This window comes from Melopsittacus undulatus, chromosome 5, assembly GCF_012275295.1.
Source record: "Melopsittacus undulatus isolate bMelUnd1 chromosome 5, bMelUnd1.mat.Z, whole genome shotgun sequence".
NCBI classification, from domain to species: domain Eukaryota; kingdom Metazoa; phylum Chordata; class Aves; order Psittaciformes; family Psittaculidae; genus Melopsittacus; species Melopsittacus undulatus.
Window position 1 is genome coordinate 83489159 of NC_047531.1, and position 15085 is coordinate 83504243.

Genomic DNA, 15085 nt, shown 5'->3' on the forward strand with positions numbered 1-15085 from the left:
AGGTACACCACCCCACATTCTGAACAAACACATTCACTAAATGACATGTGCACAGTCTATAGCAAATAAAACACTGACCAGAATCATTAAAAAGACCGTGGAAATAATGACAAGGAAGGGAAAGAAAAGAGAGGGGTGGCAGAAAGGAGGAGTTGATGGGAAAGGGTGGGCAGCTGTGTGAGGAAGACTACTCAGTACCGCAACGTCAGGGAGCTGGAAGTGGCCAAAGTTGTGGGGAGATCAGAGAGATGAAGAAATTGGAGAGGGGATCTGAAGACAAAAGTAAAGGCCCTGGAATGCAAGGTCTCTGAGAGGGCACTTGCGGAGGCTAGAGAGACCCAGGTAAGGCCTTGGAGTACTATGTTGCCAGCTGTGATGACTGTATTTAACTGCTGGTGTTTTTCTTGCAGTCCTAGTTGCTGGATTATTATGTGTGTTTCAGCATTCTGTTTTGGTTTTTTAATAAAAATATGTCTGCTGCCCTCCCTTGTGATTGTGTGAGAGAACTGGAAAACAGGAACACTGAAAGCTCTGTAACAAAAAGGAAATCAAGAAAAGATGCTAAAATTGTGAGAAAAGAGTCATGAAGTTCAAAACAATCTCATAATTTTAGAACATTTGGACTGGTAACACTGGAGAAAGCTTCATAATCAGTAAGTGCTGTTGGAAACATGTAGCTCAGCATAGTCAAGAAAACCTGATTTATCTCATGAAAACATGCCCTTGCTATCTCAATAAATTCAAGTCATGCAAGTCTCAAGCAGATTCTCCTTGTTTGCATTGGTGCAACTACACCAGTCAGCACATTTGGATTGTGTAAGAGTGTAGGAAAGGCTTGAGATCATATTACCTGCTCTTTGGAAGTAAAACCATGGTAAACTGGTGCAAAGTGTTGCTCTGCACAGAAATAAGTTCAGATAAACACTTCACCAATCTGCAGTCTTCCATATAACTTCACTTCTACGGTAGTGTTCAAGGCTGTGCTGGATGGGGTGCGCTTTGAGCAACCTGGAATGGGGCTTGGAACTAGACAATCTCTAAGGTCCCTTCAACCTAAACCATCCTGTGATTCCACAGGGAAATGAAGCAAAGATCCACAGATTAAAGCGCATGTCTCAGGCCCTTCATCCAAATACACGTTATTTACTAAACTTGAGAGGACAGAAAGCAATTAGCTCATCCTGACTCCTAGCCTAGATTTTCCTTCGCTCCTCCCTTTCCCTTTTTCCTCCCCCAACCTTGTCTTTTTTCTTTTGCAGGGTTTTTGGGGTTGTTTTCTTGAATAATTAATTTCCCAGGGGCTTTTCCCTACTCCAGGGACAGGCGAGTTATTCTGATAACTGATACGACATCAGCAGAGCTTTTGTGAGAAACAATTGTTTTGCCTCTTTGCCGGCAACCTCAGTTGTTTGGGAAGAGGTTGCAAAGTCATGGGAAAGGCTGCAGTGTGACTCCTTCTTGGGCCTGTCTCACTGAATCCAGTATGCCCATGTTTATAATTTGCAGGAAAACAGCTGCTCCTGACACATGATGAATCTGGACAAAATGTCCCCAGTCTATGAGCCTGTTCAGTTTGACTGTGCAGTCACAGCCTGTCATATCCACACAGGCAAAAACAAAACAAGAAACAAACCATCTCAGTGGACGGAGCCTGTTCGGAAAACATTTTGCAGAGTGAGAAGGAAGATACTTTCTCAGAGTTTTCTACAGAAGAAAGGTCTCATTAAACTCCCACTAATATGAATAAGAGCCTTTTCACTACGTTCAGTGGGAGCTGGATCAGGCCCTCACTTCAACAGCTTTATTGTCTACCAAGGAAACCTTTTGTCCTCACCTCTCTCTGATATGCAAAGAGGACTCTAATTACAGAAGAACTAATACTGTTCTGTTGTGCAACGGCTTGCAAAGGGGTCGCAGCACCATGAAGCACTGCTCTGCTGTCACTGAATTCTTAGAAAATCAGAACTCCCAGGGAAAATGGCAATAGAGAAGCGACAGACATCACTAAATCTGTAACCAAGCACTTGTGTGGTGGTTGCTCATTTCTACATCTCAAGTGAAGAATTCATCCTCTACACAGCCCTTTTAAGCCTTCTAGAGAACTCTGGGTTACAGGCATGCAAGAAGCTGTGGATCAGGAAAGAAATGTCACAAGTCCTTGTGGTTGTAGTGAGGAGATACCACCAGGGCAAGGATTAAGTGTAAGGACCTCTACCCTCTTATTATTCACAGAGAGTATGCCAAGTGTTTAGCTTACATAGTGGCATGCTGGAGTTCGCTTTCCAGCAGGAGACAGAAAATGAAAGGATGAACTGTGTTGGAAGTATGAGAGTGCAAATGTATTGGGGCAGGGAACATATCTTCACATTTCTTTATGTACAGTCAAATGTTCAGTGACTTCTTGCAACAAGAAACTGGTACTTTTTACAACTAAACTTCATCTGAAATAGGTCAATCAAATCTCAATGTTTTCTCAAAGAGAACATGAACAGGCCCGAACATCATTCAGACAGTTACAGATAACAGATGATAGCTCATCCAAGGAGTTCAAAAGCAACAACAAATCTAAATAACAACAACAAAAATCATCACCATAGATGACTATGTGGGTAAACTATGATACCTAAAGCACTGTGGGAGCAGGTCTCTTTACCAGTGTTTTGGAAGACTGGAATCAACCCAGAGCCTCTTGGTGCTCGGAAAGTTTTAACAATAACAACTGTGTCATTTCAAAACTTTGCATGTTAAGCTTAAGAAATATTTTTCTGAACTTCTGTGTAACTCAGAAACCAAATCCCTCTTTCCTCCCTAAAAATACTGCTAGATCTCGAAAAAAACCCAGATCTGGCTACAAAAAGGACTAACCATCCTGCAGGAAATTCCAAGTGTTCCAAGATTTTATTACATTCCAAATTGGAACAACACCTTAAACCTCAGAACTTAATGAGAATGGGAATATTCTGATTTGGGAACATACTCGTGCAGCCAGGCCTCTCCATCTACCAACACAACTCATGGGGAAAGGGACACAGTCAGCTGACAGCGGGTGGGGAGGATGGAAATCTGGATCCAGGCTCACAGAGGAAAGCCTTATTTGGAGCCAGGAGGACACCTGAGGGATTTAGGAAAGCCGGGAAGCCTGTAGCCCAAAGGAGCATGGAGTCTGGAGGGCCATGATGCCCAGATTGCCTACCAGACAAAAGCCTGAAGCCAGAGGCCACCATAAGCTTTTCACCTGGAAGCAGGACCTGCTAAGGTCCCACCAGGCTCTGGAGCTGCCTGTACCATCAAGCCAGGGATCAGGCAGAAGTCAGATCCCATCTGGCAGGTGGAGGAGGAGAGAGGCACGACTCTCTAGCTTTGTATGAGAACTTAGTCAGGATCCTCTTGTTCTTCAGAGATCCAAACTTTCTAACAAAAAAGGTGTCCAGTTAGAACACATGCTGACAAGCCTCTAGCACTGAAGAAGAAAGAAAACCCTCTATTAAAACATACAGAGTCATCAAATGGTTGCTGCCTGGCAGGAACTGCTCTCAATTGCAGTACATCACTCAGAAATGAATACAAACTAGTAACCAAGTACAGGCAATGTTAAACTAGAAAGTCAAAAGAAACTAAACCCCAAATGTTAGAGACATCATAAAGCAGCTCTGCTGCTTCTTGCTGCTTTGAGATCTTAGTTTTGCATTACTGGCAACCTGAAGCGCTTCAAGATCTTGAGCTGGGCTCTCCAAAAAAAATTTTGACTAAAAATCAGAACAGTTTAAAAAACAACATTTGGCCTCCGCTTTGTTTGCCTTCTAATTTTGGAACTTGTAGTGCTCATGGTTTCAGATTTTCCTGGAAATATGAGAGCTGGAAGTTTACATTTTGAAGAAATGAAAGCTGGCATTTTTGTCATCACATGACTCCAAGAGCTGGGGCTTGAGAGGAAAACATAAAACATTGTCAGGCTTTCTACAAAATGGTGAGATTAGCAGCATTGGTTTTATCACGATTTAGGCTGCAAGGTTGACCTATTTTATCAACAGTGCCCTGCTGAATATGAATTGCTTTATGAATTTTAACAACCATATTTCATTTTAAATATAGTTCCATTAAAGTGACATTTGTCACTGAGCTTCTAAGCAAACTATTCAATCATCAACCTGGGCTAAACTTTTCCTCTGAGCAAGTGGAAGTTGTAAACTGCACCAACTTTGCATCTCAGAGACACTCCTCAAGGCAGAACACCTCGTATGCTCATTGCCTGTCCTGGGGACTAGCTCAGCATCAAGAAAAAGGAGCATCTAGCCTTCAGGTTTCTTTTGCTCTCTGTCCAACCAATGTGACAGCTACAGAGCCCCAGACTTCGCCATGTTATAGAGCAAGGACAATAGGAAGCAGTGTGTGGCCTCACAAAAGATGAGGAGGTCACCACGAGATCTCCCTTGAGGCCCTGAAGGGCAGAACTAGATTTAGCCCAAGAACTTGCTGAGCTGCACTTGGTGTCTGCATGCTCTTTCCTCAGCTGGTTTTGCAGCCGCAGATCACTACAGAGCAGTTCTGAAACAGAACCTGAGATCTTCAAGGCTGTTGATGTACAAGAGTTGACAGAACACGCATTTGTTTAATTTCTGGTAACATAGCAAGTATGAGGTGTGCAAAGGAGAAGAGCCCAAATACTCAGCAGACAGAAATGGTTAAAGTGAAAACCTTTTCAGTAACATACACACGAAGATTAAATAGAACAGAAAACATGTGCATGGGAGAGTGCATTCCAAAGGGGCATAAAATAACATGGGGGGAGGTTTAGTTAATTATTCAAAGAAACTCAAACCTCTTCACAAATTAGGTCTAGAATATCCTGAAAAGCAGAAAAATAAAACTATAAACATTTGCCAAAACACAAAATCCTATCTAGATCACACTTTAGCAATTTGAGGTCATACAGATTCTTTAATCTAATCTGCAACTTTTCTCCAGTTTAGTATCATCTCCTTGCTTAACTCTCTATATGAAGCCAAGCTGTTTGTCTTCTGCACTAGTGACACCTCCTTCCCATTAATTCAGGAAAGATGGACTTGAAAACGACATAATGTCTATTAGAGACTCACATGCCAGGTACATTTTTCTAAGCTCAAGTAGCTAACACATCTTTCTTCAGCATCACAGAAGTGGCTAGTTTAACTGAGCTGTAGTTATACTCTGCATTTGCAGTCCTCCAAGGGGGAGAAACATGCCACAGCCTCTCCCTGCTTATGTATTGTGTGTCTATCAGTGACTGTATGCTGGGGTAAGGAGAGAAGGAACTGTTTCCAAGTTAGCACACTTAGAAAAAGGAGTCATAAATCACGGGGTCAGTCAGGTTGTGCTTTTTTTTAACCTCAGGGTATTATGTTTTCAATACAATATTTCAATAGCTTTTTTCTGTGTAATAATTTATCTGGAATTACAGCAACTCTTGCGAGCTTAGAAAAAATTGGCTCAAGTAAAACGAATCCTTTGTCATAAATAGGTTGTGTTTATAACTGCAGCCTAATCATTTAGTTGCACATAAGTCAAATAGTTATCCAGACTTTGTAGGAATATTTCCCTGTCAATAAATCTAATGCAATTTAAAAACTCTGAGCCAATGTGACAGAAGCCTGTTAGATTAATTAGGGCAAGGTCATAAAAGCTGAACTCACAGCTACATTCATGTCACAGTTTCGTTCCACCTACCATAACCTGATTGTACACTCACAGACTGTTTTAAACGTGGGCATGCTAGGGTGACTTCATTGTCTTCATTTGTATACAAAGGAAGATTTCTTCAGGAATTGTTTCTTCTAACAGTCAACTAAGCATGCAATTGCTTAGTTGAAGAAATGTTTTCCTTTGTATTCACTGTCAATATGGATTTTCTTCATTTTAAATGTTATTTCCTATCAGTGACTTCACAGTGATTGGACTACATTCAGGGTTTGCGAGACTTCAGGACCATGCAGACCACACAACTGTCAAGAGGTAGGCAGTAAAATCAAAACCTCACCACAAACCCATCATCTCTGTGGGAATGAGAGGATGGTATTGTCTCTCTGCCTGTTCAATTCCTGACCTTTATCATGCGACTATCCAAAAGCAGGGTGTCCCAAATCTGATGGGTTTTGTGTGAAGGGGACCCTGGAGGTGAAATTCTGACCTTAGCAGGGTCAGTATTTCATCCAAAATCCCTTGACATAGATCTCCAAATCATTTCTTAGGTTTGCAGCTTGGATCAGATGGTAGCTAGCTGAATTTCATTTACTACTGACTCAGGTCAAACTTGGACGAGGGATCAAGAGATGAAAGGCTTTATAGCTCATTATCAATAATCAGTGTTCTCTACTACCCTAAAAACGACATACTTCATCCTTATCTACAAGGCCTTAAAACTTAAAAGGCTCGGGGTCAAATTATGTTACCTCAATTTATTTTCCTTCACTACTCATAAAAAAACTTCCTCTCTCACTGCCACAGCTACATGCTAAAACTGTAAATACTTTCCTTGATATTGCAGAAGTTCTATTGTTATTTTTCTTTTAAGGTCTTATTACAGACACAGCAAGAAAAAGAAATCCTTCCCGTATACACATTTAAAGAACAAAATAAAATCCTACAAAAAACAAGCCCCAAATAAACACCCAGAGGCCAAGACTAAGCCAGGCTTTATCCATCTCCAAATTATATTCAATAAAGCACATCTTGTATAGAGGTTGTTTATAACACCAGGGTGGACCTGCCCCAGAAGTTTTCCATAGTTACGCAAGTCCTGATACAGACAGAATATCCTCTGAAACTATAGAGGAGTTTTTATTTCTAGTGTGAAGCCATACAACTCTTCTGATTTTGCTGGAATTAAGTTTTCTTAGATGAGTTATGGGTATTTAGGTGATTAATTCTGAAACATTAAAGAGCTGGTTTGGAAAGAAAATCTGCTGTTACTGAACTAAGAGAACATAGCATCCACTTCCACAGCAACTTGCACTGCTCTACACTTAACTGCATAATTAAACAGCCAGAGATTTTACCACTATTCTAGATACCTGTGAAATGTCAAATCCCTCCTTTGTTATCCTGTGAAAACTTCATGGGCAAACTAATCTCCATTATTCCCCAAGAAGGGGCATGCATATATACACATGGAAGAAAAGTGATGAAAACAGTCAATGGCATGAAAGAAACTTCTGAATAATTTAAGGCAAAAAGAGGTTAAATCAAGGTTACTAGTTATGATGGGTTAACAACTTTTTTCTACGACTAAGAATAAACCTGCAGATATCTAGGACCTACACAGCTGTTCTAAATCTAAGCAGCCTTTTGACCAGTTTCTCATTTAGACAATACTTTGCCCAAAGGATTGAATATTTCCAGACTTTCAACACCTGGAGCAGCAGAAAGGAGGTGCACTCGATTACAGATCACTGAACAGAACTGCTTCCACAAAACCTCAACTGAAGAGCTGTAGGAGACCCATTCCAATCCAACTCTTTCTGGCAACGTTTTTGCCATTCCTGAATCTATAGCTGAAAGAGGTCCTGCAAACCCTTGCTCACATGGCCAGTTCCCCTCACATGTGGGTCCTGAGCCTACAGGAGCCGTGTAATCATGAAATGCCTTCCAAGAAATTGACCCTTTTTGCTTAATGACAGATAACATCTTCATTTGTTTCCACAAGTAAGATGTGAGCCATCTGCAGAGATTCTCAAAGACACTATGACAATAATGGCTGAGGGAAACGTGGGGAAATGAAAGGAGAAAAGAGAGATAAGAAGGGCATGGGTGGAAACGCGGTCTCTGACCTGGATCTGTTGCTGAAGAAGGTTAATTTTGTGTTGCTGCTGCAGGAGCTGCTGCTGTTGTCTTGCGATCTGTGAAGAAATTGCACAGAAGATATGTGAGATATGTATCATCATTCCTGCAGTCGGTACATAGGAAACTTTCACTCTGTTTGGCTCTTTAGACTGCTCTATTAGCTAAGAAACCTTTGAGTGTGGGTAACAGCTGCCTGGATGGCTACTGAAGCAAGGGGCTTATGTTCAGGAACAATACTATTGTGAAAGGAGATCTTACAGAAAATATTGTGCTGGATAGTAACAGAGGGACTGATGCAAAAATGTCCTCTCTCACTATCTGAAATGGTACTACTAAAATACCCAAAAAGTGAGCACTGATTTGCTCCAACTTGCTGGAGAAAGAACAACGATGGCAGAGAAAATGGAAAACAGTAGGAAAAGGCAGGAAAGGCAAGGTAAGTAGGATGGACAGCAATATCCTTTTTATGTTTGGCACCACTTATTAAAAAGGTAAAAAAACAAAGGAAAAAAGGAAATCTGACATCCAGGAGGAAAGTGTTAGTGTGTGTATTTCCTTCACACAGAAACACATAAAGAGACTGGGTTTGGGACACAACGAACTGCGTTTTGGGAAAACTGCTAAAAAGGAATAAGGAGGCAGTGCAAGGCTACACAGCTCAACACTCAAGCTGATCTGCAGAAGCTGATGGAGTCATCATTATGTCTCCCCTCAAAGCCATGTGTGTTTTCCATAAGGACTTCGATCCTTCCACTCCATTGACTAAAAGATTGGGAACCTTAATGTAGATACATTTTATATACAGTAATGGAACCAAATTAAGAGTTCTTAGAGAACTGATGAAGACAAGTCATTATATACCTCAAACTTGAAAAACTTTTGTTTAAGCCATAACAAAAGCTCTGCTCTCATGAATAGCTAGCACAGCAGTACAAACATTACACTGAGTATTGCTCTTCCCCTGTGGTATGTGTACACATCACAGGGTCAGATGGGAACTTACACATACTTACTGGGAGGAATTTTGTGCATTCTTCCCCTTAGGTATTTTCTTTCACTGCTATTATTAAACTATTAGCATAACACTCACTCACAGTTAACCTCACATCCAGAAGTTTAAATAAGTGTTTTCTTTCTACACCTTGGCTTTAAGCAAGCAAACAATTTTTTTCAATACCTTTTAAGTTTGTTTATTATAATTTCTATATAACACAGAATTTCTTGAATTAAAAGAAATCCTTCAGGATTTCTAACTGCTTTTATCCATTCTCTCCATTTTCTTTTTCGCTTTCAGATCATCCAGCCATCCTGTAGTAATAGCAACTTTAAAAGGTAGGGCAAGGGACATAGCTCCTGCAGGATGTCTCTCGTGGAAGAATCTTAACAGTTCCACCTTCACATCTTCATCTACCTTCTCCGTGCAAACAGAAGTGTGATACAAATTCTCTAGTTTAATAGCTAAGCCACTTCTCCTGTTCTCCCTATGTGCTATTTCAGGTATGAGGCCAAAATACACAGTATTTAAGATCAGGTTTTTAAATAATCAAAACCAGGGAAAAACAAGGCTGAAATGTCTGAGTATATCAGCAGTAGATTAGAAACTTCAGACTTGCTTGGTACAACACAACCACTGAAGTATAACAACTACGACAGGTTTCAAAGAATTCTGTGAGCTTAATAAAACTCATGTAACTGCAATTCTATGATATAGACTCAAATTTCACTACAAGCTGAAATTAAGGGTCTGGGAGACCAAAATGCTTTCAGATAACAAGTGTTAGGATGGACTTTTCACAAAATTTTAAACCAGATGTCTATTCTCTGCTCATGTTCAGGCATAAAAACATTCATTTCTGTTGAAACTTGCATGGTGTAGACCTATTAGAAAAGTTATGTTCTTGTATAAAATGTTATGTATCCATGTATGCACATTGGAACTGTTCACATGTCAAAACATTTGCATTGTCAGTGGAGGGCATATCTGCAAGTGCTGAAAATCAAGCCCCTCGCATGTAGAAGAAAAAGTCACACTTGTTCACTGACTTTATATTCTTCCCCCCCACTTTCTTCCAGAGTTGGCAAAACCAACATTTCATTTCTCACATTACAATCCAAGTGCTGCATTTTGTTCCTTTCATACCTGTTCAGCATCACTGAATTCAAGCAACACTGGAAGGTTATTCAGGAGGGCTGAATTTGCATGCTTATTTACACTTATTAAAAAAACCCCAAACTATTGGAAGAGAATAGCTTTAAAATGGAAGGTCTATCTTTATAAAACAAAGAGCATCATTTTATATATTGTAAATTAAAGCATTCTTCCAATAGGTTTTTGTTGGAACTTCTTCAACTAAAAAGATAAATGGGAAAAGAAATTTGGGTGGAGAGCAAACTTGATAGTATCAGCCCTGAAAGATAAACTACTGGGAAGAAGATTATTTAAGCTGAAAGCCACTCTAATAATCACTCACCTGCTCTTGCTGCTGCTTAGCCAGCTCCATTTGTTGGCGTTGTTTCTCGATCTGTGATGCAGCCAGTTTCTTCTGTTCATCATGAGCTGCTAGCAGCTGTTCTCGCAAACTGGTCAGCTGATTGATCATACCCATGAGCTGCCTTTCTTTCTCAGCGAGGCTTTCTGGAGTCCCTGCACATCATATGGTGAGAAGAGAAAAAAAAGGGTAAAGAGAAGAGAGGAAATTTAGAGCTAGCCAGGTTTTTATTCCGCAGCTTCACCACAAGCAAAGTCCTATTAGAAGTAAAATGCATCAGCATACTGCAAGGTTCTGTACATTAAGACCTGTCCCTCTACAGGAAACTGAGCCATGGAGAGTAATGCTGTACACAGGCTTTGAGCTGGTGTTGCCCTTCAATGTTGTTTTGCCCTTTCATCTTTTTCTTTTTTTTTGCCTTTTTATCAGATTAATAGGGGGAAAATCCTGCCTGTTTTATGAGTTTCAAATGTTAAACATTGTTTACCTTTCATGGGGATCAAAATCAACACTTCCTGTTTTGAAAAGCAATTACACTTTTGTCATAAGCTGGTGACAAAGCCTCATCAATGCTTTTGATGCCTACAGAAACTGTAAGGTGTGCATTAACATCAATCAAAGGGAAGCAGAGAAGTCTCATGGGTACAGGATAACTCTCCCACTCCCCAGCCTAGCCTTCTCACTGTTACCAGCGCAGCACACAACAGCTGTCAGGACACTCACTACCTGCTATATAATCTACAGCTGCCCTGATTAGGATGAAATTATATAGTATTTGAATTGCCAATAACTCCTATGGCTGTTGCTGCCACTACTGAATATCTTTAAAGGAAAAAGCCTGGCATCAACAACCAGAAAAACTGAGTTAAACACAACTCATCTCCTCTCTCATTTGTACTATCATAGATGGTTTTTACAGGGGAGTTCAGCAGACAGAGTAACTGACTACCTCGCTCTCAGTAACAAATTCTCCTTCTACCCAGAAGGACAATGTTTGCAAGGGAAGGGAAGAAAACATTCCAGGAAAAATCAATGAGCTATGAATCATACACCAGAACAAAAAATGGCACTGTTAGCATACCCAGGATCATTTGATTTTGAATTTATAAGACCAGAAAATATGTCTAGCAGTTAATCCACAGATATCTCCAATACCACCACACCCTCTCACATGAGTCAGATCCTATGAAACCCTTTCTAAAACAGCTTTAAGAAAGGATTCAGGCTGTCGGTGTCTATTCCTCCTCTGAAAATAGGCTGCTTTTGGGACAGCCCTGCCACACAGACCTTTCTCTAACACAGGAAGCATTCTTCTGCCAATGTCACCAGTGCTCTCCAAGCGAAAAAAGAAGAAAAAAAGAGAAAAATTGGCGACTACACCAAACATATTCCTAGCCAACTATCAGTCAGACATGGAAAAGAGCTACTGGTAATAGCTCATTTAGTCTACCCCCCTGCCAGTGCAGGAATGTTCCCTACAATATATTTACTACAGCTTTCTAGATTGGATTGAAATGTCTGAAATGGTGAATCATCTACTGCTTTCTTTGGAACACTATACCATAGCCTTAGAGGTGGCACTATTAGGGCTCTCTGCTTGATAGTTTAATTTACATTCTATTAATTTCAACCTTGCACTCACAAGCAACATCCCATTTGCTATTTTAGCCAAGCCCTAGCCCTTCAGTACATTTATTGACAGCCATATACAAGTGGGAAACCAGAAAGAATCAGTATTTTCACATAAAGGAAATGCAACTCAATTAACTTTTTATTAAGATGCTAGGGATTTATGTGAAAATATTCTCACCATGTAACAAAGAACTACAACAGAATATTCTCAGATACAGTATCAAAAAAAACCTGAGGTACAAGCTGGAAACTTGAGAAACACACTGAAACAGAAACCATAGGACTTTAAACCTGTTCTGTTAAAAGCTGTGAGAAAGGATGGAAGATAGTGCTAAAATATTAACACTGCTGAAGAAAACACTTTTAACTTAGATTTCTATTTCAAACATTGGAGACACAGAACTGCTACAAGTAGTGCATTTGCCACCTGGCCATACAATTAACCAAACATATCTATGCCTCTCTTCCATGGTTCCTTTGTTTTTCCCTAGGAAAGAGGGTGCAGTGTTTCCAAGTGGCATAGAAGAATGATTGTAGAAGGCAGTCTCTTCCTTTCCCTGTCTGTGGAAAGCATGGTGGTTCACTGTAATGTTGCCCTAATGAAGACTATCAGTATACTGATACTGGCAGTATAACATGCTGAGAACACTGAAACATCTGAAAATTAAGTATTTATTTACCCAGTGGATACTTTATTCCAAATTTTTACTGAGGGTGAGTGGGTGTAAGAGGAGGGGAGTGGGACATAGAGGGAGAAGGAACACACAAGATTGGCTTAGTCCTAAAGTCAGGGTAAGCAAAAAGAAATCACTGTCAAATGAACTGTTTGACAAATACACTGACACACATCAAAGGTCTTCAGCCAGTACTGGTTCATCAGTGTATTTTGAGCTCCTACAGTAGCTTTCAGTTGGGAATCAAAAAGCACTTTGTAAAGTTAAATTAATCCCTACCACACCTTTGAAAGGTGGAAAAATGTTTCCATATGTGTAAACTGACAGACAAAGGGGTCACAGAGTTACCGACAGCAGCAAAAAAGAGATGTTGATATCCAGCCCTGCGCTGCAAAGCTCAGGCTGCGCTTCCAAAGAGAGCACAGAACATGCCACCACCCTGACCACGACACGGATCACCTGCACACCCATCTAATGTGGCTCATTAGGCAGTACCATTCACCACGAGAGGAGCAAAAACCTTCCCCAGAACACAACAGCTTTGTTTGAACTGCGGGAATGAGAGCAAAGGGAGGGTGAACGAAGAGCAAGTGGTCAGGGCAAGGAAGCACTGCTGCAGGCGCTGCAGGTCGAGGCACACCATGACTGTGCCGCTTGGGACAACTCTACCAGACTCGGTTTATAAAGAAAACTTGAGATGTCCGAAGGGAGTGCACTTTAAATACTAATTTAGTAAGCACAATGCGTAATTCCTTTGGCTTAAAAAATGGAGTGGGAAGAGTCTGACAAAAGGCAGCCACTTTGCATCATATTTAGTAAGTAATTTCAGTTTGTTAATAACCCGAATGGGAGAATTTATCACTGTCAACTTGAAAAAGATATCTGGTGTTGGAGAATAATTTCTGGAAAACATGGCTTAGTAGGTATTTTATTTCCATGTGATTAGCCCATCTTCCAATAACTTCATGATTTCAATTCTTTAAGGTATTATTCCTTGCTAACTAAGTACTCGGACAGCCATCATCTCAAGTGGCCTGCACAAAATCAGAGCAGAGATCAGATGTGTAGGTCTACTGGGAGACAGCGAGTTTTGGGGTAGATTTCCCCCTGCTTTACCCACACAGTTGTATAAGCCCCACTGACAATGAGCTACAAATAGATTTGAGGTTTCTTGCAGACAACTGGTGGCCTATAAAAGTATGGAGATTAAAAACAAGTACTTGAATGAGACTATCTTGATCTGTGCATTTAGAGTAAGTTTGGTATTTTTTATGTTACCCCTATTACCTAGCACACCTTTTCTTCCATGAAAAAGGCCAACAAAACTGCCATTTCACAGCTGCCATTCATAAGTTACTTAGTTTACATAACAAATGAAGGCCAAATGGTACTTGATGCTATTTATCTAATGGTCAGCTGAGGGCAAGAACTTGGTCACCACACAAGGACACTCAGTGACAGGAATTTTTCCCAGTGTATTAAAACAAGCTGCAGTTAGAACACCAGCTGACATTTTTGTATCCCTTTCTAGGTGCTGTAGATTGTGGGCAGGCAAGGATGGTGGACTTCTGTGCTATTAGCATTATTTTCTCTGTTAAACCGCATGAGATCTAAACTTTTATTACCATGTGAAGTGTCTTGGCAGCTAAGGGATTTCCATTTTAAGAATCCTGTAGCTTACAGGGCAAAAAGCATCAGTATTTTAAACCATCAACCACATAAAGACAGTCATTTAAATTACGCTACTCAGGAATTAATGAACTATCCATATGACTGCTAAAACTGCTAGGATTTGGGATGGGGGGCAAAACTCAGTGAGTAAAAGCCACCAGCCCCAGCAGCTACTTTCAGCCACTTCACTACTAAACTCACTTAGAGCTTCTTCGAGTAGTACAGAGCTGGGAATGGTTCTGGAGGTGGCCTGTACTCTACATGCACTGTCCATACAGTTGCAGCATGGCTGGGAGAAAGAACAAGTGCCCGTTATTGCAGAGTACAACTTGACATAAGCTAGACCGCATCACACTGCTATTGAGTGAGGAGCAAAAGGAGAGTGGCTTACATTAATGGCTGCCTCAAAAATTACTCTTAATTATCATCAGATCCACAACAAACAGATATTGCACATTTTATGTTTAACAAATCTTTTAACCACCAATCCACCTGCTTTTCAGGAGATTGCTGTAGGTGTTCATGCACTTTTTCCTATACTCCATCACTGCATCAGAGTATACACTACAAGCTGATAGAGTGAATGGCCCAAGAAAAGATGCTTTCCAGATGCATCAGTTTATTCTCCATCACCACAAAAAGAGATTCAGAAAGAAAAAAAAAACCCAACATGTTTGTGGATGCAACACCCACAGCAGATGGCAATAAAAGAAGACTCAAATTAGTGGCATTCTGTATCGCCAAACCTAAACTTCATCTCAGATCAACACTATCCATAATAGTGTTTAAGTAGTAAAAGAAATT

The 15085-nt window shown here is 40.5% G+C and overlaps 1 protein-coding gene across 2 annotated transcripts in view; it reads right to left on the bottom strand.

Annotated features, from left to right (window-relative positions):
* SOX5 (SRY-box transcription factor 5) overlaps window positions 1-15085 on the bottom strand; it is a 285279-nt gene that overhangs the window by 132938 nt on the left and 137256 nt on the right. For both annotated transcript variants that reach the window (XM_034062939.1, XM_034062938.1), the window contains exons 5-6: window positions 10287-10459; window positions 7803-7871 (exon numbers count right to left, since the gene is read on the bottom strand). In XM_034062939.1, coding sequence (XP_033918830.1) covers window positions 7803-7871; window positions 10287-10459 — 242 coding nt within the window. The remainder of the gene's footprint in view (window positions 1-7802; window positions 7872-10286; window positions 10460-15085) is intronic.